General features: G+C 40.2%; 1 protein-coding gene across 1 annotated transcript; it reads left to right on the top strand.

Annotated features, from left to right (window-relative positions):
• The first annotated feature begins 996 nt into the window (after positions 1–996).
• On the top strand, positions 997–24,904 carry NDUFA12 (NADH:ubiquinone oxidoreductase subunit A12). Its single transcript, XM_082635604.1, has 4 exons — positions 997–1,185; positions 1,956–2,038; positions 5,338–5,425; positions 24,631–24,904. The coding sequence occupies exons 1-4, from the start codon at positions 1,100–1,102 to the stop codon at positions 24,809–24,811; spliced, it is 438 nt and encodes a 145-aa protein (XP_082491730.1). The 5' UTR covers positions 997–1,099; the 3' UTR covers positions 24,812–24,904.
• Positions 24,905–25,775: the final 871 nt, after the last annotated feature.

The following is a 25,775-nucleotide window of genomic DNA, read 5'->3' as shown; positions in this document are numbered from 1 at the left end:
CATAAATTCCAATGTGACATTGGATTTTGAGCAACTGATAGAATCTAAGAAAAGAAAATTTGATCCTAATATTTGGAGGTTTCTCTTTTGGGGTTGAAGATTTAGTAGCATAAAATTACATCTCTTCTCTGGGTCCAGTCTTATTTCTTGGTCCTCTCAAGAAATAATGTGTTTCAATTTATAAAACTCTAGACAATTATGAAAACTTTCAGTTATGGATTAGAATATAAATCTTATAAATCTTGACCTTTTTAAAGAAATGATATGGTAGACTAGAGTCTGGAAGAGCAAAGGATGGGATGAGGTGAAGGAAGTGATCATGTGCTAAGTTTCTCATCTCAAATAGTTGGGAATCAGAGACTTCCAAACTGACCAAACTGATGGATCAAGAAATATAGGTTTTAAAGCATATTTAAAGACGTAAAGTTAGCTGCTAGAAAATTAGAAATAATAGCGTTCATTTCATTCCCTTTATAAAAATTTAAATATCATGCATGGATTATTTTTCGAATACACTTTAAATATCTAAATTTTTAATTTTAAACTTGCAACTAAATCATTAAATACTTGGGAGTAGATACTTAATCTCGTACTTTTCTATTCCTCCTCCTCCTCAGTCGCCTACCACAACGCTGGTGTCGAATGTGCTTACTTCCGAATGTGCAGTATCATTTCGTGCTTAATATTGAATTCCTTAATGGTATCTTGTTTCTAAAGAATCTTGTCTCTAGAAAGGATTTTTGGAGTAGTCAGGCAATCACTTTAGATAAGGAAACTGAGGTCCCCAAAGGAGGAACCTTCACCTGGGAAAGCCTAGTTTAGGTGTGAGCTTTCCACTGTATGTCCTGCCTTCTAAATGCAATCTCTGAAAACTTTGCTTCGGAGGGAAATCAACCAACCGCACCTTTTCTGGAAAGCGGGAAGAGGCCTGACGGGGGAGCTCCAGACCCGCGCGCTCCAGACCCGCGCATGCGCAAACCACCTCCGCGTGCCGCGCGTGCGTGGGAACCTTCTGCGGTCGGCTCCCTGCCGCTGAGTGGCTGCTTCCCCCCGGTGGGTTTTCCGCAGCGCGCCGGAGAGGCGGGGCCTGCGGGACGGAATGGAGTTGCTGCAGGTACTGAAGCGCGGGCTGCAGCAGGTCAGCGGACACGGAGGCCTCCGCGGCTATCTACGGGTTTTCTTCAGGTAAGCGGCCAGAGCCATGCTTTTGGCCTCTGGGGCTGGACTTGCGCTGGCTGGTTTCTTGGAAAGTGCCCTGGGCTTGGAGAATCCGCAGCTTTTCTCAAGGACAGCCTTTGCCCGCTTCCCCTGGGCCAAAGTCTGTCTAGGGGTCTCGGAGACAGGACCAAAGCCGGCTCTAGAGACAGAGCCATGACGTGGAGGCGAGAGCATATGGGCTGCACCCCTGCTCTGCTTACTGGAGAGCAGTGAGCATTGCCAAACACTCACTGCGTGACCTTGGGAAAGTTTTTTTTTTTCTTCCTTCGCTGGCCTTCACTTGCCTTCCCTGTACTGTAAGAAGTTGAGCGAGGTGATCACAGTGAAATACTTGAGCTTCCAGATTTCCTGAAGTTTTTCGCTAACTCCATTGCCTCATGGCCTAGGGATAGTAGATAAAAGTAGTCTTGTAATTTGGCGATATTGCATCTATCTATTTAGTGTACTTCAGGCACATCAGTTAGGTCAGTTTCTCTTTTCTTGTGCTGTAATGGTACTAGGACAACAAGAGCAGGGATTCTAGAGCTCTTACCTGAAAGCTGATTCTCTGACAATGAGTGGCCGTGAATCTGGGGATGAACGCTAGAAGTATACAACCAGTGACCATACCCAGCACCTCCTCATTTTTCTAGCTGGCACAGCTGCCTATGTTTGTGAAAGTTGGTATTCTCACTTTATGTGTGTGTTATGAACAAAGAATCTTCCTAAAATGTCTGTTTTCTTTTGGACATTCCCAGGGCAAATGATGTGAGGGTTGGCACATTAGTGGGGGAAGACAAATATGGAAACAAATACTACGAAGACAACAAGCAGTTTTTTGGTGAGTTCAGTAGTTTTTGGTATAAATAATGGGAGTGAGATTGGGATTTGATTTGACTGTTTTCTTTAATGTACAAGGAACTTTTACAAAGTACTTGTAAAAGGATGAAGAACTCAATAGAAAAAAGAAAAAGATAATTCACAGGAAAAGAAAACTAAATGACCAACAAAGGCATGAAAACGTGCTCATCTTCACTTTTTTTTTTAAAAAGAATACATTATTAAAATTTTTTTTTATTTTTATTGAAATATAGTTGATTTACAATGTTGTGTTAGCTTCCGGTGTACAGCAAAGTGATTCACTTTTTTAATTCCTTTTTTTTATATTCTCTTCCATTATAGGTTATTACAACATATTGAGTATAGTTATCTATGCTATACAGTAGGTCCTTTTCGGTTATCTATTTTATATATAGTAGTGTGTATATTGTAATTACAGACTCCTGATTTATCCCTCTCATCCTCACTTGTAATTACAGAAATGCAGCTCAAAAAACAGCGTTATCTTTTTTCACCTATCAAATTTTGAAGTATTTGCCAATCTGATAAATTCCAACTGGGGAAATGCCAGAAGAATATATGCATTAATGCAGTCTTTTTGGAGGACAGTTGGTAAATTTTGTTAAAATTTACATTGCACATATCTTTCTTTTGTCCCAACACTTCTAGGAATTCACCTCAAATATTCTTGCAAGACAAAGACACCCACTGCAGCATTGTTTTATTAGTAAATTCTAAAAGCCACATTAGTTGTGCATCAATTGGATACTGATGAATTACACATTTTTTAGAATACTTTGTTGTATAGAAATATATCAAAGATATGTGTAACATGAAAAACTCTAGTTGCAGAACAATGTTTGATATCCTCACAGGGAGAAAATATATGCTTTTTTAAAAAATAAATTTATTTATTTAATTATTTTTGGCTGCTTTGGGTCTTCGTTGCTGCACACGGGCTCTCTCTAGTTGTGGCGAGTGGGGGTTACTTTTCATTGTGGTGCACAGGCTTCTCATTGTGGTGGCTTCTCTTGTTGTGGAGCATGGACCCTAGGCATGTGGGCTTCAGTAGTTGTGGCACGTGGACTCAGTAGTTGTGACTCGCGGGCTCTAGAGCGCAGGCTCAGTAGTTGTGGTGCACGGGCTTAGTGGCTCTGCGGCATGTGGGATCTTCCCGGACCAGGGCTGGAAGCCGTGTCCCCTGCATTGGCAGGTGGATTCTTAACCGCTGTGCCACCAGGGAAGTCCCCCACACCATTCTTTTTAATAGCAACACTGTATTCCACTGTATGGAAGGACCATTATTTTATCAAAGTTTACTATTGGTAGACATTTACATTGCCTTCAACTTTTTACTATTAGAGACAGTGCTGCAGTGAACTTGCTTGTAACTATGTCCACATCCACTTGTTTAAATATTCTAAAAATAAATTCCTATAAGTGGTATTGCTGAGTCTGAGTATGCACATTTAAAAATTATATATATATATATATATATATATATATATATATATATATATATATATATATATATATATAAATAATGAGATTGTTGAAGCCCAGGTCTGTCATTATGGCCTAACTCTATGAAACCTTTCCCAAGGTTTCTCCATCTGCCTTCATATTCCCCTGCCTCATAAGATTATAGTTTACTTTTAGTTTCTTATTCTCAAGATTGTTTTCTCTAATAAAAGAAACAAATCCTGGCTGAAATCTTTTCAGTCTCTTTTATAGATAAGTTCATGTTTAAATAGTGTTAGTTGGTATTTTTTATTATATGTTTACCTAGGAAAACTCTGTAAATGCAGATTACATTTTGCTTATTGGCTTAAAATTCATTACAGGGATGAATTCCGTATTCCCTCTGTGGGGGTGAAGGCAATGAGGAAGAGATGGAAGGAATTAATGTGTATTATGTACTTACGTGCCCAATACTGAACTAGGTGTGTGTGTGTGATATTTAATTTTCATAGCAACCTTAAGATGTAGGTATAATCATCCACTTTTTAAAAAAACTTTATTTATTTTATTTATTTATTTTTGGCTGCATTGGGTCTTCGTTGCTGTGTACAGGCTTTCTCTAGTTGTGGCGAATGAGGGCTACTCTTTGTTGCAGTGCGCAGGCTTCTCACTGCAGTGGCTTCTTTTGTTGCGGAGCACAGGCTCTAGGTGCGTGGGCTTCAGTAGTTGTGGTGCGTGGGCTTCAGTAGTTGTAGCACGTGGGCTGAGTAGTGGCATGCAGGCTCTAGAGCGCAGGCTCAGTAGTTGTGGCGCACGAGCTTAGGTGCTCCACAACATGTGGGATCTTCCCTGACCAGGGCTTGAACCCATGTCCCATGCATTGGCAGGCGGATTCTCAACCACTGCGCCACCAGGGAAGCCCTAATCATCCACTTTTAATAGGTAAAGAGACTGAGTCTCATAAAACTTGCCTAATATACACTGATAATAAGTGACAGTCTTGTATAGTGCAGGGAACTCTACTCAGTACTCTGTAATGGCTTATATGGGAAAAGAACCTAAAAAAGAGTGGATATATGTATAAGTGATTCACTTTGTTGTACACCTGAAACTAACACAACATTAAATCAACTGTACCACAATAAAAATTTAAAAAAAAGTGACAGTCTTCATTAAAATCCAGGTCTTTGCCTAACAGTTTTGTAAACTGTGGTTATGCTCTCAACTATTTCACAGAAATTTTTTAAAGAATGCAGCATACTGTTTTGATAACATGAGTTGTTCTACTTATCTAACCATCATGTATAGTGTTTGCTTATTATGTAATAATCACCAATTTCCGAAAGGATCTCGTGGTTTGTTTAAAAATATTTATATGGAAACACATAATTCAAGTGTGATTGCTGTGAATACATTTCTCCTGCCCCAGTCTTAGGAGGAGCACTTTTTCTCCTGAATACCCAGAACAGCTGGAAACATATTCCCTCCCCTTCCCTCTCTGATACCCCCTTGTAGGGGGAGCTGGGGGAGAAGTAAGGGTTCTCCACTGTGAAAGGGCTGAGCCCTACCCACAGAGTGAGTCTCAGTCCCCATGCAGGGATTTTGCTGAGGCGGCCACTAGGTTGTTGATAAAAGCTTGCCATATACTTCCTGGAGTTTCCCTTCAGTAATACACCCAGGGCTCTAGTTCTCTAACATTTCTCTTATGTAAGAGCATATAAAAGTTTTTTCTTAACAAAAAAGGTTGTCTTCTTTGATGTTATGCAATTATAATTTTTTTAAAAGGTTGTTTTTATTTCCTCACATCTCTCTAAACTACATTTTGATCTTTCCATCCAGGCCGTCACCGCTGGGTTATATATACTACTGAAATGAACGGCAAAAACACGTTCTGGGATGTGGATGGAAGCATGGTGCCCCCTGAATGGTGAGCTACGTCAACATTTTATTTTATTTCACTTGGCAATATTTGTTTCATTACACAAATATTTGTTGTATATCTATTCTTAAGTTATTCTTCAGTTAATTCTTAAGTTAACTTATTCTTAAGTTGATGTTGTTCTGAAAGCATCTGTCCCAATTGCGATGGCTGCATGACGAGTTACCCTAAAACTTAGTACCTTAAAACAACAATAAGTATTTATTTCATAGCTTTTGTGGGTCAGGAATTCAGACAAGCCACATCAGGGATGGCTTATCTCTGCTCCAGGATGTCTGAGGCTTCAAGTGGAAGACTCAAAGACTGGATAGTAGAATCATCTTGTTACTGAATTACGTCCTATGGACCCTGATTTAGATGGACACAGCACAAGCCTTACTCAGTGGCCAAAGAATGGAGAAGTGGGAACTATGTTAACAGATCAACTTCTCGCCCAGGTGGCAAGAGGGATTTAATTTTATTGAGTAAAGACAAAGGAAGGAGGAGTGAGGCTAGTGATAGGGGGGCATATGCATTAGTCTACCAGGAAGGGCAGGGCTCTCCGCACCCTCAGGGTGTGGGGTGCCACTCCCTTTTGATCCTTTTTTGGTCTTTAATGTCTGGTCATGGCTGCCAGTAGGTGTGTCACATAATATGCTAATGTAGAAAAAAATCAATGTATAATCAGACTCTGGGTCTGTTGGAGGTCAGATTCATTGGCTGGTCCCATCTGGTTCCATCTGGGTTATTGTTTGTAGCTTCCTTTCTTATCTCTGGACCCTTTAACTGAAGGATTTATATTCACTCCTGCTAGAGGCAGGGGTGAGGTGGAGGGGGGGTGGCAGGTTTTGAGCAAGGACACTCCTGCCAGAGGCGGGGGTTGGAGGGTTTGCGTAAAGACCTGGAGCAGCTCTGGCAGCAGTCTGAAGGTGTGTTCACTCAGTGTCTGGCAGTTGATGCTGGCTGTTTAGCTGGGGGCGTGGCTGGGGTGTTGGATTGGTACACCCTCCGGTAGCCTGAGCCTGCTCAGGCAGATGCTCTGAGACCAGGCAGAAGCCATGTGGCCTTATCTGACTTAGTCTTGGCAATCATCCAGTATTGAGTCCGCATACCCTTGGTCAAGGCAATTAGAGAACTCTGCCCAGGTTCAGCCAGAGGGGTTACAGCCTATCTCTTGATGGAGGGGTGTCACCAATCATGCTCTCTGTTGGGGTGTGTAATAGTGTGTCTGTCTTTGAGGGAAAACAGTGTACTGTAATCTCACCTGGCCAGAGTGAAGAGAACGGCTAAAAGAACTCTGGCTCTGATCTTATTTGGCAGTTTGACTTAAAGCATTAATTCCTTAACCTCGCTGGAGCTTGGATTTCTCATCTGTAAATTGAGAGCCCCCAAATTCCTTAGGTCTCTAAAAACTGTGATTTTTAATATGCCTATTCTGAAATGAAATTTTAAATGCTCTTACTTGAATTACCAAATTTTTAATAAGCTATTTCAAAGCAAGTATTTATATCTGTTTCACAGGTTGTTGGTTGATACACATTTAAACTCCAGAGAGCCTTTCTAGTTGGTCTAGAAAATCTCACACACAAAAACTAAAAATAAGTATCAGGTTAGCTGTGATACTTTATTTTAGTTGAACCTGATCATCAGAAATAGTTTTGTGTTCTATTGAGTAGAAACTAGGATAATCTCAGAGTATTCACTTTCGTTCTGAAGGCTCAGGTAGAAACCCAGGCATGTGACCTAAGCGAGGGAAGTACAGATGTGAGACAGCTGGGGGTATTGGGGACTGTACTGAACTGAAAAGCACGTACTCCATCAAAGAGGGCGGCAGCCTTGTTCACTCTCTCCAGTTCCGTCAGGTAAGAATTCAGCCAAGGGCTCCTAGATATGATTTTTCAAGAGAAAGTGGAAATCTGTACTTCTTTGTGAGACTTCTTGTTTTTAAATGTTTATTTTAAAGATACTTGTCAGTTTAAATACAGCACTGTCCAATGGCACTTTCTGTGATGATGGAAATGTTCTATATCTGTGCTGTCCAATAGGGTAGCCACCAGCCCCACGTGGCCCAGAGCACTTTGAAATGTGGGTAATGCAACTAAGGAAGTGAATTTATTTTATTTAAATTGAATAGGCTGGGCTTCCCTGGTGGCGCAGTGGTTAAGAATCCACCTGCCAATGCAGGGGACATGGGTTCAAGCCCTGGTCCGGGCACATACCACGTACTGCAGAGCAGCTAAGCCCGTACGCCACCGCTACTGAGCCTGCGATCTAGAGCCCCCGAGCCACAACTACTTAGCCTGCGTGCCACAACTACTGAAGCCCGCATGCCTAGAGCCTGTGCCCTGCAGTAAGAGAAGCCACCGCAATGAGAAGCACACGCACCGCAACGAAGAGTAGCCCCCGCTCGCTGCAACTAGAGAAAGCCCGCATGCAGCAACGAAGACCCAACACAGCCATAAATAAATAAATAAATAAATAGATTAATTAATTAAATCTATAAAAAATTAAATTAAAACGATAAATTGAATAGGCTACTTGATTGGACAGAATAATTTTTTAAAATAGTATGTGAGGTAAGCAAAATATGTTTGTAAGATTTTGCCTACCTCTGGTCCACTACTTGGACTAATTAGAAGCATTTACTCATGTCGGTGATGTAGTTTGAAGACCACAATATTGGATTCTGTCTTTAATAAAACTCATTGGCTCTTAACATGAGACAGCGGCACTGATGTTACATTTGAGGCTGGATTTTTGTGCTCTTTTTAATGGGAAATAATAACCTATGGTCTGTTAAAATCTGAGGAGCTGTGATTTTAGGTTTGGAGCTGTCTGCCTTCTCGAAGGGGCATTCTGTATATACGTTGGCACTGTTTGAGACCAAGATCTCAAAGTGGAGTGTTGGCTTTAGGAGGCGAGGTATCCTGCTAGTTTTCATTTGTTTGGTTGTTTTGGGGGAGGGGTTGGTCCTAAGAGTGTGTGGAAGGCCTGTGGGCTGTCGTGTTCAGATTGATGGCCATCTCCTTCAAAGCACCTATCTAGATTGGGGGCTGGGGGAGGGAAAATTATGTGGGCTGAAACACATTTTAAATTATTAAATAGTTGGGCTTCCCTGGTGGCGCAGTGGTTGAGAGTCCGCCTGCCGATGCAGGGGACACGGGTTCGTGCCCCGGTCCGGGAAGATCCCACATGCCACGGAGCGGCTGGGCCCGTGAGCCATGGCCGCTGAGCCTGCACGTCCAGAGTCTGTGCTCCGCAGCGGGAGAGGCCACAGCAGTGAGAGGCCCGCGTACCGCAAAAAAAAAAAAAAAAAAAAAAAATTATTAAATAGTTAAAAATCTGAAATGATAAAAGTACTATGCAGCCAAGCAAGTCCTTTTATATGTAAGATCTGAGATCACATAAAAAAAGAAGCTGAAAGCTGTAGAAGATGACATCACCTGCTGGGGTGATGCCTGAGGGCAGCTGAGGATACAAAGCTGAGTTTCTTTGTGGAGTGGAGCCTCCTAAGGTCTGAGTACTTTGATGACCCTTGCTTGTAAGGGAAGCTTAAAGGCTTGTGATGAGTCTTTGTAGGGAGAAGTGGTTCAGATAAGCTCAGCTGTTTGTTTCTCAGAACCCCCTTTGCTGAGTGAGTGCAATACATTGTAGAATTCTAACCTTACCTTTGACTTGATCCATGAATACATCTGAAGTTGGGTTGATTTATCTTTTATTAGAGAGCCGGGTATTATCTTACATATAGAGTAATGAATTACAAATACAATTTGTCATCTTTATTCATTTACATAATTATTGTGTACCTGCCAGGTGCCAAGAACTATTTTGGGCACTGGGGATACAACAGTGAGTAAAACAAAGTCCTTGCTCTCATGAAGGGAAGCAGAAAAACAAATGTGTTATATATTTTAGGCAACAGTAAATGCAAGGAATTCATAAAGGGATAAAGAGCAGTGGCCCTCTCTTGTAGGGGAGGTGGCTGTTTTATACAGGCATTAGGGAAGGCTTCTTTGAGGGCGTGACATTTGAAGAGGGGAGGAGTGGGGGGTGGGGGATAAAGAGCTCCAGGCAGCAGAAACCACTGGTGCAAAAGTCCTGTGTGTTTGAGATGTATTGCTTATATTCATAGGACAGCAATATGGCCAATTTGGCTGGAATGGAATGAGTGAGGGGAAGATGTCAGGAAATGAGGTAGGAGAAATAGCTAGGGCTTTCAATAGCTACATCTACATGTAGATCCTGTAAACCATGGGTAGATCCGTTGGCTTTTTTTCTAAAGTTCTGTGGAAGTCACTGGAAGGTTAGGTAGGATGTGATCTGTTTTACAATTTTTTTAAAATTGGGGAAAATCCCAAACTTTTTGAAAAGTTACAAGTATTTGAATCATTTCAGAGTTGTGAAAATGACGTCATATCATGGCTGAATACTATAGAGTGTAATTCCTACAGCCAAGGACATTCTTCTACATAACCACAGTATAACTATCGAAGTTAGGAAATGAACAGTGATACACCACTGCTGTCTAATCGTCAGACCCTCTTCAAGTTTCATCAGTTGTCCCAGCAGTGTCTTTATAGCAAGGGAATCTGGTCTTGCATTTTATGTGGACCTCATTTCTCTCTAGCTTCTTTCACCCTGGTTTGGTTCCTCAGCTTTTCCTTGATTTGTATGATCTTAACACTTTGGAAAATTACAGGCCAGTTGTGTTGTAGAATGTCCCTCGGTATAGATTTGCAGTGTTTCCTCATGACTAGATGGAGGCTATGCATCTTTGGCAGGAATGTCACAGAAGCAGCGTCAGATTCTTCTTGCTGCATTCTATTAAATGGCATCTAGTTTTGATTTGTCTCATTACTGAAAATTTCTATCACTTGATTAGGGTGTGTGTGCCAGATTTCTCCATTCTAAAGTTACTCATTTTCCCTTTACAATTAATTGGCATTTTGTGGGGAGATACTTTGAGGTTATGCAACTACCCAGTTACTCGTCAAACTTTATTTATATCAATATGAACTGTCATTTTAATCAATGTGTTGTAATCCATTACTATAATTCGTTATTTTATTGCTCAAATTGAACTCAGTTTGACCAGTGGGAACCTGTTCGGTCTGCATTTGGGGTCCTTTTGAAATATCCCCCTTATTCTTGGAGCACTTTCTTGCTTTCTGACAAAAGGTGTTCCAGGTTCATCTTATATTTTCCCTGCCCCACCCATGAAAACAGCCATTTCTCTGAGGAGCCCTGTGTTTGTTTTATTTTCTGACTTGCTATTTTTCAGTAGAGAATAGTATTTAGAAACTAATATCTGAGTACAAGGTACGCTCATTGCTGTTGGGGCATCTCAGTGGACACGCTCAGATGGCTGTAATGATTGTGTGTGTGTGTGTGTACATTTCGATTTCTATATCTGTCTTTTTCACATTATATATTGAAAACCATACGTTGACAGAAATGCCACTGAATCCAGTCCAACACTGCAGGTTATGTTCTAGTTTCCTCCCTTTCTGTATATGTATCTGTTTCTCTTTTATTTAATAGAGTTACTTATTTGATGAATTCCACTGTAGGTAACCAAGTTCCCATTGCTGCCTTCCCACCTCCCCACCACTGGCCTCCCTTAGCTCACTTTGCCTCCGGCACCCCACATCAGCTTGCCACACCCCTCCCCCCATGTGGCTGCCCTCCTCTCCCCATTCAGGCTCTGTCACCTTACTGGGCTGGTGCCACACACCTCATCTCCGTCCCCCATGCCAAGCAAAGACAGATGCCTACCTTGATTGGCCCCACCTAATGGCTCTTGGACTCTGATTTAAATGTTTAAGGCATCTCTGTGATTGCTGTGAATAGAGGAAGGGAGCCTTGTGGAAGTAGGCGGATTACTTAGGGAACTATTTATGTAGTTGTCTGGGCCAGCTCCATCCAGAGATGATGGAAGTTGGATAAGGTGTCAGTAATGTAGGTTGTGAGATTTGGAATTGTTTCAGTTGTCTACTACTGTGTAACAGATTTTTAAATTTTAGTTTAAAACAATAAACATTATCTCACCATTTCTGTGGGTAAGGAATTTGAGTACAGCTTAGCTGGATGCCTCTGGCTTAGAATCTCACAAGGCTACAAAGAAGATATCATCTGGGGCTGCAGTCATCTCGAGGTTTGAATTTGGAAGGATCCACTGCCAAACTCATTCACATGTCTGCAGACAGACCTCAGAAAACCTGCTTCCGAGAACACTCATGTGGGCCTCTCCACAAGGCCACCTCATGACATGACAGCTGGCTTTCCCAGAGTTACAATCTGAGTGAATGACAGAGAGCACCCTAGATGGAAGCCACAGTCTTTTTTTTTTTTTTTTTTATGCGGTACGCGGGCCTCTCACTGTTGTGGCCTCTCCCGCCGCAGAGCACAGGCTCTGGACGCGCAGGCCCAGCGTCCATGGCTCACAGGCCCAGCCGCTCCGTGGCACGCGGGATTCTCCCGGACCGGGGCATGAACCCGTGTCCCCTGCATTGGCAGGCGGACTCTCAACCACTGTGCCACCAGGGAAGCCCACCACAGTCTTTTTTTTTTTTTTTTTTTTTCTTTTTGCGGTATGCGGGCCTCTCACTGTTGTGGCCTCTCCCGTTGCGGAGCACAGGCTCCGGACGCGCAGGCCCAGCGGCCATGGCTCACGGGCCCAGCCGCTCCGCGGCATATGGGATCCTCCCAGACCGGGGCACGAACCCGTATCCCCTGCATCGGCAGGCGGACTCTCAACCACTGCGCCACCAGGGAGGCCCTACCACCACCACAGTCTTTTTAAACCTAATCTCAGAAGCGACATCCCACGCTGCTGCTGTATTCTGTTTGTTAGAAGTGAGTCAGTAAGTCTAGCCCATACTCGAGAGGGGATTACACAAGGATGTGAACACCAGGAGGATGTGGTCATTGGAGGCCATCTTAGAGGCTGCCTACCACAGAGACATATTTTGAAGTAAGATGGACTCAACAGGATTTGCTGATGGTTTGGATTTTGAGAGAAGAGCGTAACTTCAATGTTTTTGGCCTGAACTACTTGTGGCACATTTACTGAGAAGAGGAAGAGCAGGCAGGATGGGGGAAGCAGAATGGAAGGGGTAATCAAGAGTTCTCTCCGAGATGCCTGTTAGACGACCAAGTGAACATGGTGCGTAGACAGTTGAAAACACTAGTCCAGAGGTCAGAATAGAGGTTGGTGCTAGAGATAGGCCTTGAAATGGGATTTCACCTAGTGTAGTATGCAGTTTTCGTAAATCATTGGTAAAAGGTTTGAGAGAATCTGGTCTTCAGTTAAATGTTACCCTGGAAACCAGATGAGATTCTATCAATCATATTCCTGGATAAAACTGATTCCTGACTGGTAAACTGCATCTAGATTGAGAGGCTTTATAAATGCCTGATGAGTTAGCTATGTTTGGGCTTCCCTGTCTTGCTGCTCTTAGAACTAGCTTGTCCCTTGTGGCAATGGCAATCCTGAAGCCATGCCCATGGAGTTGTTGTTAGTAGAGATGTCAGCTTTTGTGGACATGAAGCTTTTAAGTCAGGGCAGCTCCTGCACCTGCCTGATGTGGCTCTCATCTCCCTTGAGCCTGTGCTGTGTCACCTAGGGAGTCAAAGAAAATAGCTCCTGGATGGCTAGGTGGGCTGTCACCTGCATGAACTACTGCAAAGTCTCCCAGTGAGAGGAACACCTGATGCTTCCCAGCTGGCAAGCTGTGGTTCCTGTCCTCTGTCCTTCTGAGTTTTCTGGTGCCCAGTGTGGCCTATGATGGTCTTTGAGTCTGTTCAGTAGCTACATAGTCTCACCTGGGGAAGGCTTTCTCTTCAGAGCCATCAGTGTTTTTGGTAGAACCAGGGACCATCTTTAATGAACTTCTGTGGCTCACGTAACGTTCCCTGGTCTTGTGGGAACATTAGAAATCTTGCGGGTTTGTCTGTTTTGTCTCAAGGCTTTCATTTTCTTTGAATGTGTCAGCAGTCGGTAAGGCTGTTAGGTCTACCAGTAGATAAACAAAAAGTATTCATGGTGGTGCAAATGTCTGGGATGGGCAGGGGAGCTACACAAACCTTGAAAATTAAACACAATTATTGCCGAGAACGTAGCACAGCACCCAGCTTACATATAGTTCCTCCCATTAAATGAATATGTATTGAGCACCCCACTGTATGTCAGGCATTGATGGGTTTATATATTCATAGCAGTGAACAAAATATGTGATCCTCTCTTGGAGTTTATAGTCACTTTAATGAGTACTAGCTAGTAGACTAATACTATACTATAACTTAGTGGCTGTTATTTTTCTTTGTTACAGTCCCTTCCTTCATTTATGGGGTCAGCAATGAGATTTTAATTTCTTCTTATTTAACTTGATTGAATAGAATATTCAAAGTATTTCAGTAGATTACAAGTACTGTTTTATACCACTTTTGATTGCCCTTAATTTTATCTTTAAGTTAGCTAATTGCTACCATCTATTCAGTAATGCTCAATAATCTTTCTTTTCATTTTTATGGTAGTAAACCAAGTAAGTAATCAGTATCTACATGAAATTTGACAAGATAAAATGTTGTTGAATACCGGTAGAAAGGTAGAAAGTTTGGGCTGTTTTTTGCATAATAGTATAAAATTACTCTTTTCACCTACATCAGGAGAAACAAAGTTTTTTGGGTTTTTTTTTTTGCGGTACGCGGGCCTCTCACTGTTGTGGCCTCTCCCGTTGCAGAGCACAGGCTCCGGACGCACAGGCTCAGTGGCCATGGCTCATGGGCCCAGCCGCTCCGCGGCATGTGGGATCTTCCCAGACCGGGGCACGAACCCGTGTCCCCTGCATCGGCAGGCGGACTCTCAACCACTGCGCCACCAGGGAAGCCCGAAACAAAGTTTTTTGTGTGTGTGGTTTGAAGTATTGGAACTCTGAAATCCTTTGAACCAGGTTAAAAAAGAAAAAACCATGGCTTGCCTGGATTTTTCTTTACTGTGTATGTACTTTTTTCCCACTTGGTGGCACCTTCTGTTCATTTTAAGTAATATGTCTTTCCTTCCTCCGTGTAGTGCACTAGTCTCTCCTCATATATTACTTTTTCTTATTAAAATTAATGTTTAAATTACTCAAGTGATACATAAGTACTTTTTAAAAAAAAATTACAGCATATGTTAAAAAGTTTTTGCTTTTTTTTTACAGAACTTAATTTTGCCCTTGAAGATTTTTCCAGTGCCATGGTGACATTGATAACAGTTTTTCTCTTGTAGGGTTAATTTATTTAAGATACTTAACATCATTGTGGTCAGCTTTTTTTCAGTTGACAATATGTTCTAGAAGCCTTGTAGAGGAGTAAGGTGGCAGATGAGGAGGATTACTTGGAGGTGACAGAGAAGAATCAGGGATGATTCTTAGATTTGGGGCTTGAGAGGTTGGGTAGATGGTGGTACCATTCATTCAGATGGGAAGACTGGGAGAAGGGTAGGTTGTGAGGGTGGAGGGTAGGAATCAGAAGCTTCTTTTTTGGATGTACTAAGTTTGAGATACCTGTCGGAAATCCAAATGAACGGTTGTGTTAAGTAAACAGCAGGATAGATAAATCTGGAGCTTAGGACAGAGGTCAAGCCAGCAAAGAAGAATAGTAGCTATTAGCAAAGTAAGAAGGAAGGCAAGAGAGGTTAGCATTTCAACAAACATGGGAAGTCTAACTGTATTGATGTTTGCTGAGAGGTTAAGTAAGATAAGGACAGAGAAGTGTCCACATGGGTTTGGCAATATGAACTTCATCGAATCTAAATGGAATCTGTTCTTGAAAAAAATGTGGAGAGATCAGAAAAGCTTAAAAGAATCTGTCAGGGGGCAGGGATAACCCATATACACCCCTAAGAGGCAACCACTGTCAACATTCGGCATATTTCCTTTAGTCCTTTTAAATAAATTTTTGTATAGCTGTTGTGTTCATAATCAGTCACTTTTATTTTGTTTCTTCTGTAGATAATATAAGCAATCTTCCATGCTATTAAAACAGTCCTTATAATCATCATTAAAATATTTTTTCTGATTATAAAAATGTACAATTGTTATAAAAAAACTTTGAAAATCTAGAGAAATACAAGGTACAAACAAAAATAAACTCTAATTCCTTGGCCAAGAAATAAGCACTGTTAACATTTTGTTCACCGATTCAACAAATACCTTAGTGTCTGCTTTTGAGTAGAGAAGGAATGTTTTTAAAGGTTCACAGTGTGGAGAACAGGTTGTAGTTTATCGGTCACACCTTCTTTAGAAGAAGGTTTGTGATTAGAAATAACTATATATAGATATATGTGTGTATACATATGTATTTCTTTATTATACACAATATTTTGTTTCTCTTCCCCCTCCCCTCACTTAATATATCACAGATGTTTTCCCCATTTCACTTAATATTCTACTTGTTAGTTTGAGTGTTTTAGTATCTTAGGGGCTTTGTATATAGACAGGATTAATGGCAGTTTGGGTTTAAAATGAATATTCTATTTACTATAGCTGCAAATTTTAAAACATAGTTGTTCTTAAGCTTTGAGGTTCTATTTATAAATAGGATAACAAGATTAGTAAATTGAATATTTTTGCAGAAAGATAAAGAACAGTCATATTCTCTTGTTCTTTGGTGAATGTTTGATAAACTTTAATGGAAAGGATTAAATTCTCCTAAAGAGTTATCTCCATTTGCAAGTTTAGTTAATTACATCCCTTTAAGCATTTTAGGGCACATTTATAAATGTAATATATTTGATTTTTTAAATATCTTCAAATGCCCAGTGTAGGTAGATTAATGAACCTATCAAGCAAAATGTCCCTAAGCCCTTAAATGACTCTTGTTTATGCAAGCCAAAAATTTAAGGGTCCTCCTCAACTCTTTCTCTAATAACCAGCCTATCAGCATGTTTTTTCTGCTTTACTTTCTGAATATATCCCATGCCTGATATACCTATGGCTGTTACCCCAGGCCAAACCACAGTAATCTCTTGCCTGGACTTCTACAACTGCCCAACTGGTTTGCTTGCATTCTTACAATACACCAGTATTCCCAACATACTAAGTGATTAGGGTGATTATTTTAAAATGTAAGTCGGATCACATCAAACCTCTGCTCAGAACTCTCCACTGGCTTTCCATCATGGTGAGAGTTAAAATTCCAACTCCTTACATGGTCTGCAAGGAGTTGGAATGTGATCCTGGCCCTTCCAGGTCTGCATACACTGCCCTGTTCACTGCCCTGCTAACTTTTGACTTACTAGCCACATTGGTCTGCTGGCTTTTCCTCGAGCGGTGAGCACACTCCCACCTCAGTCACTTTGCACTAGCTATTTCGCCAGGTGTGGCATGGCTCATGCTCCTCAGACTGCCTAGCTAAAAGAGCCCTGTCCTTCTCTCACACTGTGTCCCCTTTCCCTGCTCTTGTTTTTTCCTTGGTAGCACTTATCTCTGCCTGGCATTTTATTGCATAGTATTTAATTTATTGTTTCTCCAACTACCATACTTCTTGATAGTAAGAACTTTGTTCACTGTTGTGTTGCTAATGCCTAAACCAGTGTCTAGCACATGGTAGTTGCTCAGTAAATATTTGTTGAATTAAAGGGGACATATTGTTTTACTTGAAACAACTGTTATTTTGCTTTGGGGATACAGTAATTTTATTTGCTTCTGGTAGCTGATCCAAAAATGGTATGTCTTGTCACTTCTTTTATAGCTTTTGTATGAATTTGAAGCTCATATTTACCTCTAAATTCCACCCTAACTTCAACCTGTCCTTTTTAGTACCTTGTCCCACTGAATTGTATCTTATAGTCTTTTAAAATATTATTTTCCTAAATAAATGGCCATCTCTCAATGCCAGAGAATATTTTCTTCTTCCTCTTGATGTATCTGCTTAATCTATCCTTTTTCAGGTAGTAGGTGTTGTGTAAAATACTCTGAACTGAATTAAAATGAGTGTTATTCAGTACAATGTGTTGCAAGCTTCTTTTCAAAATAGATCCTTCCTAATGTTTAGTTTCTGCTCCGGAAAATCAGAATATAAGAGGCTATGTTCTAAGAAACTATAAACTGCATGTTTAAGTAGATATTCCTGTGTTACAGAATGTTACTTTATAACCTTTCTCTGTTAAAATGTGCTAATTATAAGCAGAAGACAAGATTGTTTTGATTTTTAAAATTCAGCTTTTGTTTAACACATTTCATTTACTATTCAGTGCTTCTGATTCTAACATTTTACAAAGATGAGTTGCTGGAAAATTTTATACCTGGAGTGTGGAAATAATGTATTACTTTTGCTGAACAAGGAACTACTCTTGATTCCAATTTCCAGAATAAATCTGTATTGTGTTCACAGGTTAGCAATGTATTGGGTTGGCCAAAAAGTTCGTTTGGGTTTTTCCATAAGATGTTATATATATAATATATGCTAGAGATAGTCATGTAGAAAATTTTGAGGTTTCTAGATTTAAAAAAACAGTTTGAACCTTTTCTATGTTTGTGCGGTGGAATTGTGCGTAGGAAAAATTTCCATTAAGGTAGACTGAGAGAAACAGTCTACGTTTGTGTGGTGGAATTGACGTAGGAAAAATTTCCATTAAGGTAGACCGAGAGAAACAGTCTATCTGCCACTAAAACATTTAGTACTTTAAAAAGAGCGATTTTTTTTTTTGAAGTGATGGCTTAAAGTGGGATGAAATGAGGTTAGAAGTAGAAGAACCTACTTACAGTCTCAAATAAATGACAGATGAATTGAGCAGGCTTTTAAAACCATCTCTAGCTGTTTTGAATTAGAAGGACTTTTCTTTCTAATAGCTTTGTTTTATCTTACAAAGTAGTACATGTTTATTACAGAAAATTCAGAAAATAACAAAGCAAATAAAAGTGACCTATTATCCTACCACACCAGGATAAACTACTGTTAATATTTTGATATATATTCATTCCATCTCCTCTTTTCCTATGCATATGTATCCCTTGTTTTTGTTTTTAATGTAAGTGGGTTACTTTTTGAAGAAGCATCCCAATTTTGAATCCTAGCATCACTATCATGGGCAAGTTATTTAGACTCTCGGTACTCTAGTTTCCTCATTTATTAAATTGAGATAATAACATCTGTCTCATAGAGTTAAGAATTAAATGAGTTAGTATTTGTAAAGTGATTAGAACAGTGCCCATGACTTATAAATGCTATTTAGTATCATTAAGTAAATTAAGTAAATAACCTGCTTTTTAAGCTTAAGTATGGTGAGCATTTTCTCAAGTCATAAAATATTCTCTGTAACATAATATTTAATGAGGCTTTAATGTTCTGTCATGTGGATGTGCCCTGAGTTATTTAAGTATTCCCTATATTATTCTTGGTTTTGTTCTCTCCATGTTTTCACTGTTATATATAAAGCTTAGGTCAGCATCCTTGTCTGTAAGCATGTTCCCACACATTCTTATTTCCTTATGGCAGATTCCTACAAGTAAAATTACTGCATCCAGAAGTGTACATGTTTTATAAGTGTTTGGTACCTACTGCCAAATTGCCTTCAATTTACATTCTCAGGGTAAATACATTCAGCTGTGTATGAGTTTGATTTCTCTGTAACTTCACAAATACTGGGTATTATTATTATTTGTTAAAATCTTTGCCAGTTTAGCAAGTAAAAAGTTATATCTTGTTTTCATTTATATTTCCTTGATTAAACTTCTTTTTTGTTGTTTGCCATTTTTACTTTTTCTTTTTATGACTTATCTTTTAACATCTTTTATCTATTTTTCTATTGGATGTTTGACTTTTTCTTTCTGATTTGTAATGATAGATAAACTACTTTTCTGTTTGTTACAAATATTTCCCCGTTTCTTTTATTTTTTAATCTTGTTTTCAGAGTTTTAGTACATAAACACTTCAATTTTTATGTAGTAAAATTACCATTTTCTTATTTATGGCTTTGGCCTTTGATATTAAGCTTAGAAATGGTCCTTCATATTCTATAAATATCAATATATCTTATGAATATAAATATTCACACATTTGTATCAGTGCACTATTAATCTATCTGCAATCTATCCTGATATATGGCTGGGGAAACCTAATAATTTTTTTCAACAAAATTAATTATCCTAGAATAATTTGTTGAGAAATGTTTACTTTCCCCAATGATTTGAAATGCCAAACTTACCTTATATATCCTTTAGTCTGGGGGACTTTTTTCTGTTTTATTATTGTACTTTTGTACCAAAATCTTGGTACAAAATTTTTGTGCCAATTTTTATACCATTCTAATGTTTGTGACTTTAATGTCTGGTAATACTGGCCTTCCTGATTGTTGTGAGTTTTCAGAATGTTCTTAAGATAGACTTGCAGCTGATCCTTAGAATTATAATTGTCAAACCCTGTTGAGATTTTGATTCTGATTGCATTTAATTAAAAAGAATAATTACTGAGCTAACAAAGTTTGAGTTGGCTATCTTGTAGTGGACTGTCTTTGGTTTTTATTGCATTAAGTGTATCAGTCTTATCCTGTGGTTAGATGGATCTCAAGATTTTGACAGATACTTAAGTGCTATTGTAATCCCAACCAGTTTCATCTATTAATTGTAATTAAGATCCTGATCAAAATGTTCTCTTCAGCCATTGGGAAACTGTGTTCAAGCCTCAGTGTGTAACATACATGCTGTGGGACCTTGGGAAAGTCATTTCAATTCTGTTTCCACAATTTTAAAATATGAAATACTTAGTATTAAATAAGTGACTCAGTGATATGCATGAGAATGTTTCGTAAACTAAAGTGGGATGGAGTAATAATAGTTTTAGTATAATGAATATTTTTACCTCAAAAAACAATCTGGAGCGGGTTTTTTTTTTAGTCTATTTTTTGAAAAATTGAAAAATCTTTAGTATTTCTTGGCTCAGTAATGTTAAGTGAAAACATCTGAAACATGAACATAGGAGCCAGCCTTGATTCCCAAAATTAATAATGTATATTATCCAAGGAAAAGATTCAAAACTGCCTATATTTTTGTTGTTGTTGGTTGTTATTTGTTAATATTTTATTTCTGGAAATTTTCTGAAAGGGAAAATTAAACTTTTATCTTTGTTATTAATATCCATCTTAGGGCCTCCCTGGTGGCGCAGTGGTTGAGAGTCCGCCTGCCGATGCAGGGGATACGGGTTCGTGCCCCGGTCTGGGAGGATCCCATATGCCGCGGAGCGGCTGGGCCCGTGAGCCATGGCCGCTGAGCCTGCGCGTCCGGAGCCTGTGCTCCGCAACGGGAGAGGCCACAACAGTGAGAGGCCCGCGTACAGCAAAAAAAAAAAAAAAAAAAAAAAATATCCATCTTAAAGACTGTTTTCATTTGCAGTGATTTTTTTTTTTTTTTTTTTTGCGGTACACGGGCCTCTCACTGTTGTGGCCTCTCCCGTTGCGGAGCACAGGCTCCGGACGCGCAGGCTCAGCGGCCATGGCTCACGGGCCCAGCCGCTCCGTGGCATATGGGATCCTCCCAGACTGGGGCACGAACCCGTATCCCCTGCATCGGCAGGCGGACTCTCAACCACTGCGCCACCAGGGAGGCCCTGCAGTGATTTTTTATTTTTTATTCTTAACATTTTATTTATTTATTTATTTATTTATTTTTGGCTGTGTTAGGTCTTCATTGCTGCGCGCAGGCTTTCTCTAGTTGTGGTGAGCGGGGGGGCTACTCTTCATCGTAGTGCGTGGGCTTCTCATTGTCGTGGCTTCTCTTGTTGCAGAGCACGGGCGCTAGGTGCGCGGGCTTCAGTAGTTGTGGCATGCAGGCTCAGTAGTTGTGGCTCGTGGGCTCTAGAGCGCAAGCTCAGTAATTGTGGCGTATGGGCTTAGTGGCTCTGCAGCATGTGGGATCTTCCTGCAGGGATCCTACCCATGTCCCCTGCATTGGCAGGCAGATTCTTAACCACTGCACCACCAGGGAAGTCCCTACAGTGATTTTTTTAAATCTATTTTATATGGTATATATTTTTATTTCTTAAATTTCCTATTAGGCTGTTTAATTCTTTCTTCACAAATAAATCCCTCCATTTTGTACTTTGAATGGCTAACAACCTCAAACTTAAGTGAAGTAGTATATTTTCAAAGAAGGGGAAAGTGTTCTTTTCCTCTTCCTTTCCACACTTTTTCCTCATACACAACTGAGAATTGGATCAGCCACTTATGGGATTTATTTCCATTTGAGTTGTGTTGTATTTGTGATTTAATATTTTTGTTATTAAAGATATTTTGAGGGTTTCCCTGGTGGCGCAGTGGTTGAGAATCTGCCTGCTGATTCAGGGGACACGGGTTCGAGCCCTGGTCTGGGAGGATCCCACATGCCGTGGAGCAACTAGGCCCGTGAGCCACAACTACTGAGCCTGCGCATCTGGAGCTTGTGCTCCGCAACAAGAGAGGCCGCGACAGTGAGAGGCCCGCGCACTGCGATGAAGAGTGGCCCCCGCTTGCCACAACTAGAGAAAGCCCTCGCACAGAAACAAAGACCCAACACAGCAAAAATAAATTAATTAATTAATAAACTCCTACCCCCAACATCTTCTTTAAAAAAAAAAAAAATTCAAGCCTTCTCTCTTAAAAAAAAAAAAAAGAAAAAAGATATTTTGAGGACTTCCCTGGTGGTGCAGTGGTTAAGAATATGCCTGCCAATGCAGGGCACACGGGTTCGAGCCCTGGTCCGGGAAGATCCCACATGCCGCAGAACAAGTAGGCCCATGTGCCACAACTACTGAGCCTGTACTCTAGAGCCCGTGAGCCACAACTACTGAAGCCTGCATGCCACAGCTACTGAAGCCCACGTGCCTAGAGCCCGTGCTCCTCAACAAGAGAAGCCACTGCAATGAGAAGCCCTCATACTGCAACAAATACCCAACGCAGCCAAAAATAAATAAATTAAGTTTAAAAAAAAAGGATATTTTGACACACTTGAATATATTTGAGTACTGAGTTTTTTTCCAAAGTGTAATCTATTTTCATTATATTTATCTCTTTTGTATTTATAACTTTTTTTCTTTCCGCCAGTCTCATTTGTAGTCTCGCTGACTTTATCATCAAGTTTAAGTAATTTTATATTTTGTCCTGTAAGATAATAACAGTGATATAAAATTGAAGTGGGTCTGATGCCAGCTCAACACAGTTTTCTAGACAATACTCTTAGTCCATTAGCATCTTTAATTAATTGGAAGAAAAATGACCCAGATGAAAACCTGTTTTGCAAAAACTCTGGTGTGGAAATCTAAAAGGTATTATTTCTTTAGGCTTTATTTAATAATATAACAGAAGGGTTATATTAGCCTAGCATACTATAAACATTTTCTTATTTTATAGTTTCTTATTCTAACATAATGAGAATAAATAGCTGTTTAGTCATTCCCTGACTCTAGCCAGTAGCCTTACTGGATGACTATTTTCAGATTTTATGTGTTGGTGGTAAAAAATTTCTTTTAGTTTTCTTTCTTTCTTTCTTTCTTTCTTTTTTTTTTTGGTCATGCTATGCAGCTTGCAGGATCTTAGTTCCCCAACCAGGTATTGAACCCAGGCAATGAAAGCACTGAATCCTAACCACTGGGCCACCAGAGAATTTCCCCTCTTAGTTTTCTTGAACATTTTCTATTTCTCCATGAGCTCTCAGTTAAGTAACTAAATAGGCATATAAAAGCTTTGGACTGTGGTTCCTTAAATATTTTAACTTTCAGGAGTCTCGATGGCAATTATTTGAATAAAAATCTTCTTTAGTTGCTTAAGCTGACTCAGATGGCAAAAGTTAAATATTTCTGCTGTGCCTTAACTTACACAAAGCCCCTTGATACATAAGAGCCTTGGTTTTGACAGCTGATCCCGCCTTCGAGTAGCTCGTGGAGCCTGTCTCGCCACCACTGTCTCACTAGGTTTCAGAGCTCATGTTGGTAGTTGTTTATTGGTCCAGTTTCCTTTGGAGGATGTAAGAGAGAAACCAGCCCAGTGTGTACAGACTTCTTCATTCTTTATTGTGTTAGCTGATCAGGATATAATCATCTTTAGACACAAATATAGCAGCAGTAATAATATTTTATCTCTATTCTCATAGGTCTTAGCCAATTACCTAGCTATATCTATCAATTACTGTTAGCAAATATTCTTAAACTTACATAGCATCATAAATTTTTCTCATTAGCTTTAGTCTTAGTTATTTTACTGAAACTTCCTCCACTTGCCCCTTCCTCTGTAGCTGGGCAGTCCTCCACCCACCCCCCTTTTTTTTTTCTTGGAGCTGCAATTCTGTGCCTGTCACCTCATTCCCTTTTCCCATAGGGTCATCTTTGTCTTGTGAGCTCTGAGTCTTGTTATGAATTCTCTCTCCCCTTCCTTTCCCATATAAATTCAGCTTGGCTTTCTGCTCACTTCTACTCTTTGTCCCTTGGACTTTGATTCTGTCTCTTCTCTGTTTTTAGAGAGACAGTTCTCTATACTCCAAGGAGATGCCTAGCTTTCTTCTTTAGGCCAGATTTCTGGCACCTCCAAGCAAACATCTTTTGATGAACACTTGAAGCTGAAACACTCATGAACTTTGGGCTGTGATTTAATAATTTTATTATAACAAACTGTGTGTCCTCCAGTGTTCGGACTTAAGCTTGGATTTAAGATGCATGCAGAGACCCTCTTCTTCAGCAGGAGCCTCATAGGTTTCAAACTAGAGCTTCATGAACCAGAGCATCCTGAGCATACTGAAACTCCGGAATCAGCCTCTAGCATCTAATAGTAATACTGTACGTCATCAGTTCTAAAATACATTTTTATACGTAAAATTAGGATACATGTTATAATCAATAGTGTCACAGTTTAGTTAGCAGCATTTTTTCTTTCTTAGAGAGACATAAAATAATGGTGTATCTTAAAATTGATGGTGTCCTAGATTTGATGAAATACAATAATTATAACAGCAATAGCTAACATTTGTTGAGTACCTACTATGCACAAGAATTTTTCTAGGTGCTTTATGTGTATTGTCTCATTTAATCCTTGCACCATTCTTAGTAAGAATGTTCAGATGAAAAAACCCAGGCGTAGAAAAGTTGAGCTAGTTAGTGATGGAGCTGAGATTTGAGCTCAAGCAACACAGTAGCTCGAGAACTGCTCTCTTAACCCTCCTCCCACTACACTATGCTGCCTCTTCATAACTGTCTTTTTTTCCCTCTTTAAGGCATCGTTGGCTTCACTCTATGACTGATGATCCTCCAACAACAAAACCACCTACTGCTCGTAAATTCATTTGGACAAACCATAAATTCAACCTGAGTGGCACCCCACAACAATACGTACCTTATTCCACCACTAGAAAGAAGATTCAGGAGTGGGTCCCACCTTCAACACCTTACAAGTAAAGACAGCGAAAAACAATTTACATGTAAAATATGGGGCTTTTCCTGTAATTGTACTTCTGCTTACTGTTAACTTGATTAAAGTTATTTGATTAAGCAATGTCTGTTGTGCTTTTTTGCCCTTAACTTTGTCATTTGTCACCTGCAAGATAGAAGCTCACAAACATGGGAAATTGAAGTAGACTTCTGTTGGGCCGGCTACGTCATTTATATTTCCCTCTTGCCTGCGTGGTTGTGTCTGTGCCTCAGCCCTGCTGCGCTGCCACAGCTGATTGATAGGGGAAGACCTAATGCTGAGCTGAGCCAAACAGATTTTCCCGTGGGAATTTGAAACTTGAACGGAGCGACAGAGGGGCTGAGACATCGGAGTTGGATGACTTTTATGGTAGCACCGCAAGGAAAAGTTTATCAGAGGTGTCCCATTTCCTGAGTTTTGGTTCTTTCATAGTTTATTTGGATCTGTGAACTATCCCAGGATCCATCTATTCTAATATATTTTAATTTAAGCTAAGTAAGGTCTCTTTTTTTTTTTTTTTTTTTGCTTGCAAACAAAAGAGCTTTAACTAATGTCCAGATTGGTTCCAAAGAATGGGTTGTAGGCAAAAGACCTTCAGGGAAATAAGGAACCTTTGGAACTGGTTATGTTGGGTAGGATGAAAAGGCAGTGCCACCTCCCTCTGTATTCTGGATGGAAAGCTAGCAGCTGCAGTAATCAGCTTATCAAGCTCTTGTCGTAGTCGCCAGGATCCACGAGGCCCCTGAGGGCTAAGGTCCTTGGATACTGGTTAGCAGCCACCATAGAACAATTTAGCGGTGATGGAAAAAGAATGCAAGGATTTTAGAGTCAGATGGTTGCTTTCAAGGGCGCTGGATAACTTAAGGGAGAGAGTGAACCTTAATCCCCAAATCTCGACTCAAGGCATTGTGAAACCCAGGGCAGTGTATGACCTGGCTAACTCCTCAGGTT

This window comes from Mesoplodon mirus (assembly GCF_964341445.2).
Source record: "Mesoplodon mirus genome assembly, chromosome: 11".
Taxonomy (NCBI): Eukaryota; Metazoa; Chordata; class Mammalia; order Artiodactyla; family Ziphiidae; genus Mesoplodon; species Mesoplodon mirus.
Note: the sequence above shows the minus strand (reverse complement) of the source record. Positions and strands in the feature narration are given on the sequence as shown.

Excerpts from the sequence above, each read along its gene's own strand:
- NDUFA12 (XM_082635604.1), top strand. The coding sequence starts at position 1,100 with ATGGAGTTGCTGCAGGTACTGAAGCGCGGGCTGCAGCAGGTCAGCGGA. Across the intron at positions 1,186-1,955 it reads TATCTACGGGTTTTCTTCAG|GGCAAATGATGTGAGGGTTG; the intron begins GTAAGCGGCCAG and ends GGACATTCCCAG. Across the intron at positions 5,426-24,630 it reads AGCATGGTGCCCCCTGAATG|GCATCGTTGGCTTCACTCTA; the intron begins GTGAGCTACGTC and ends TCCCTCTTTAAG.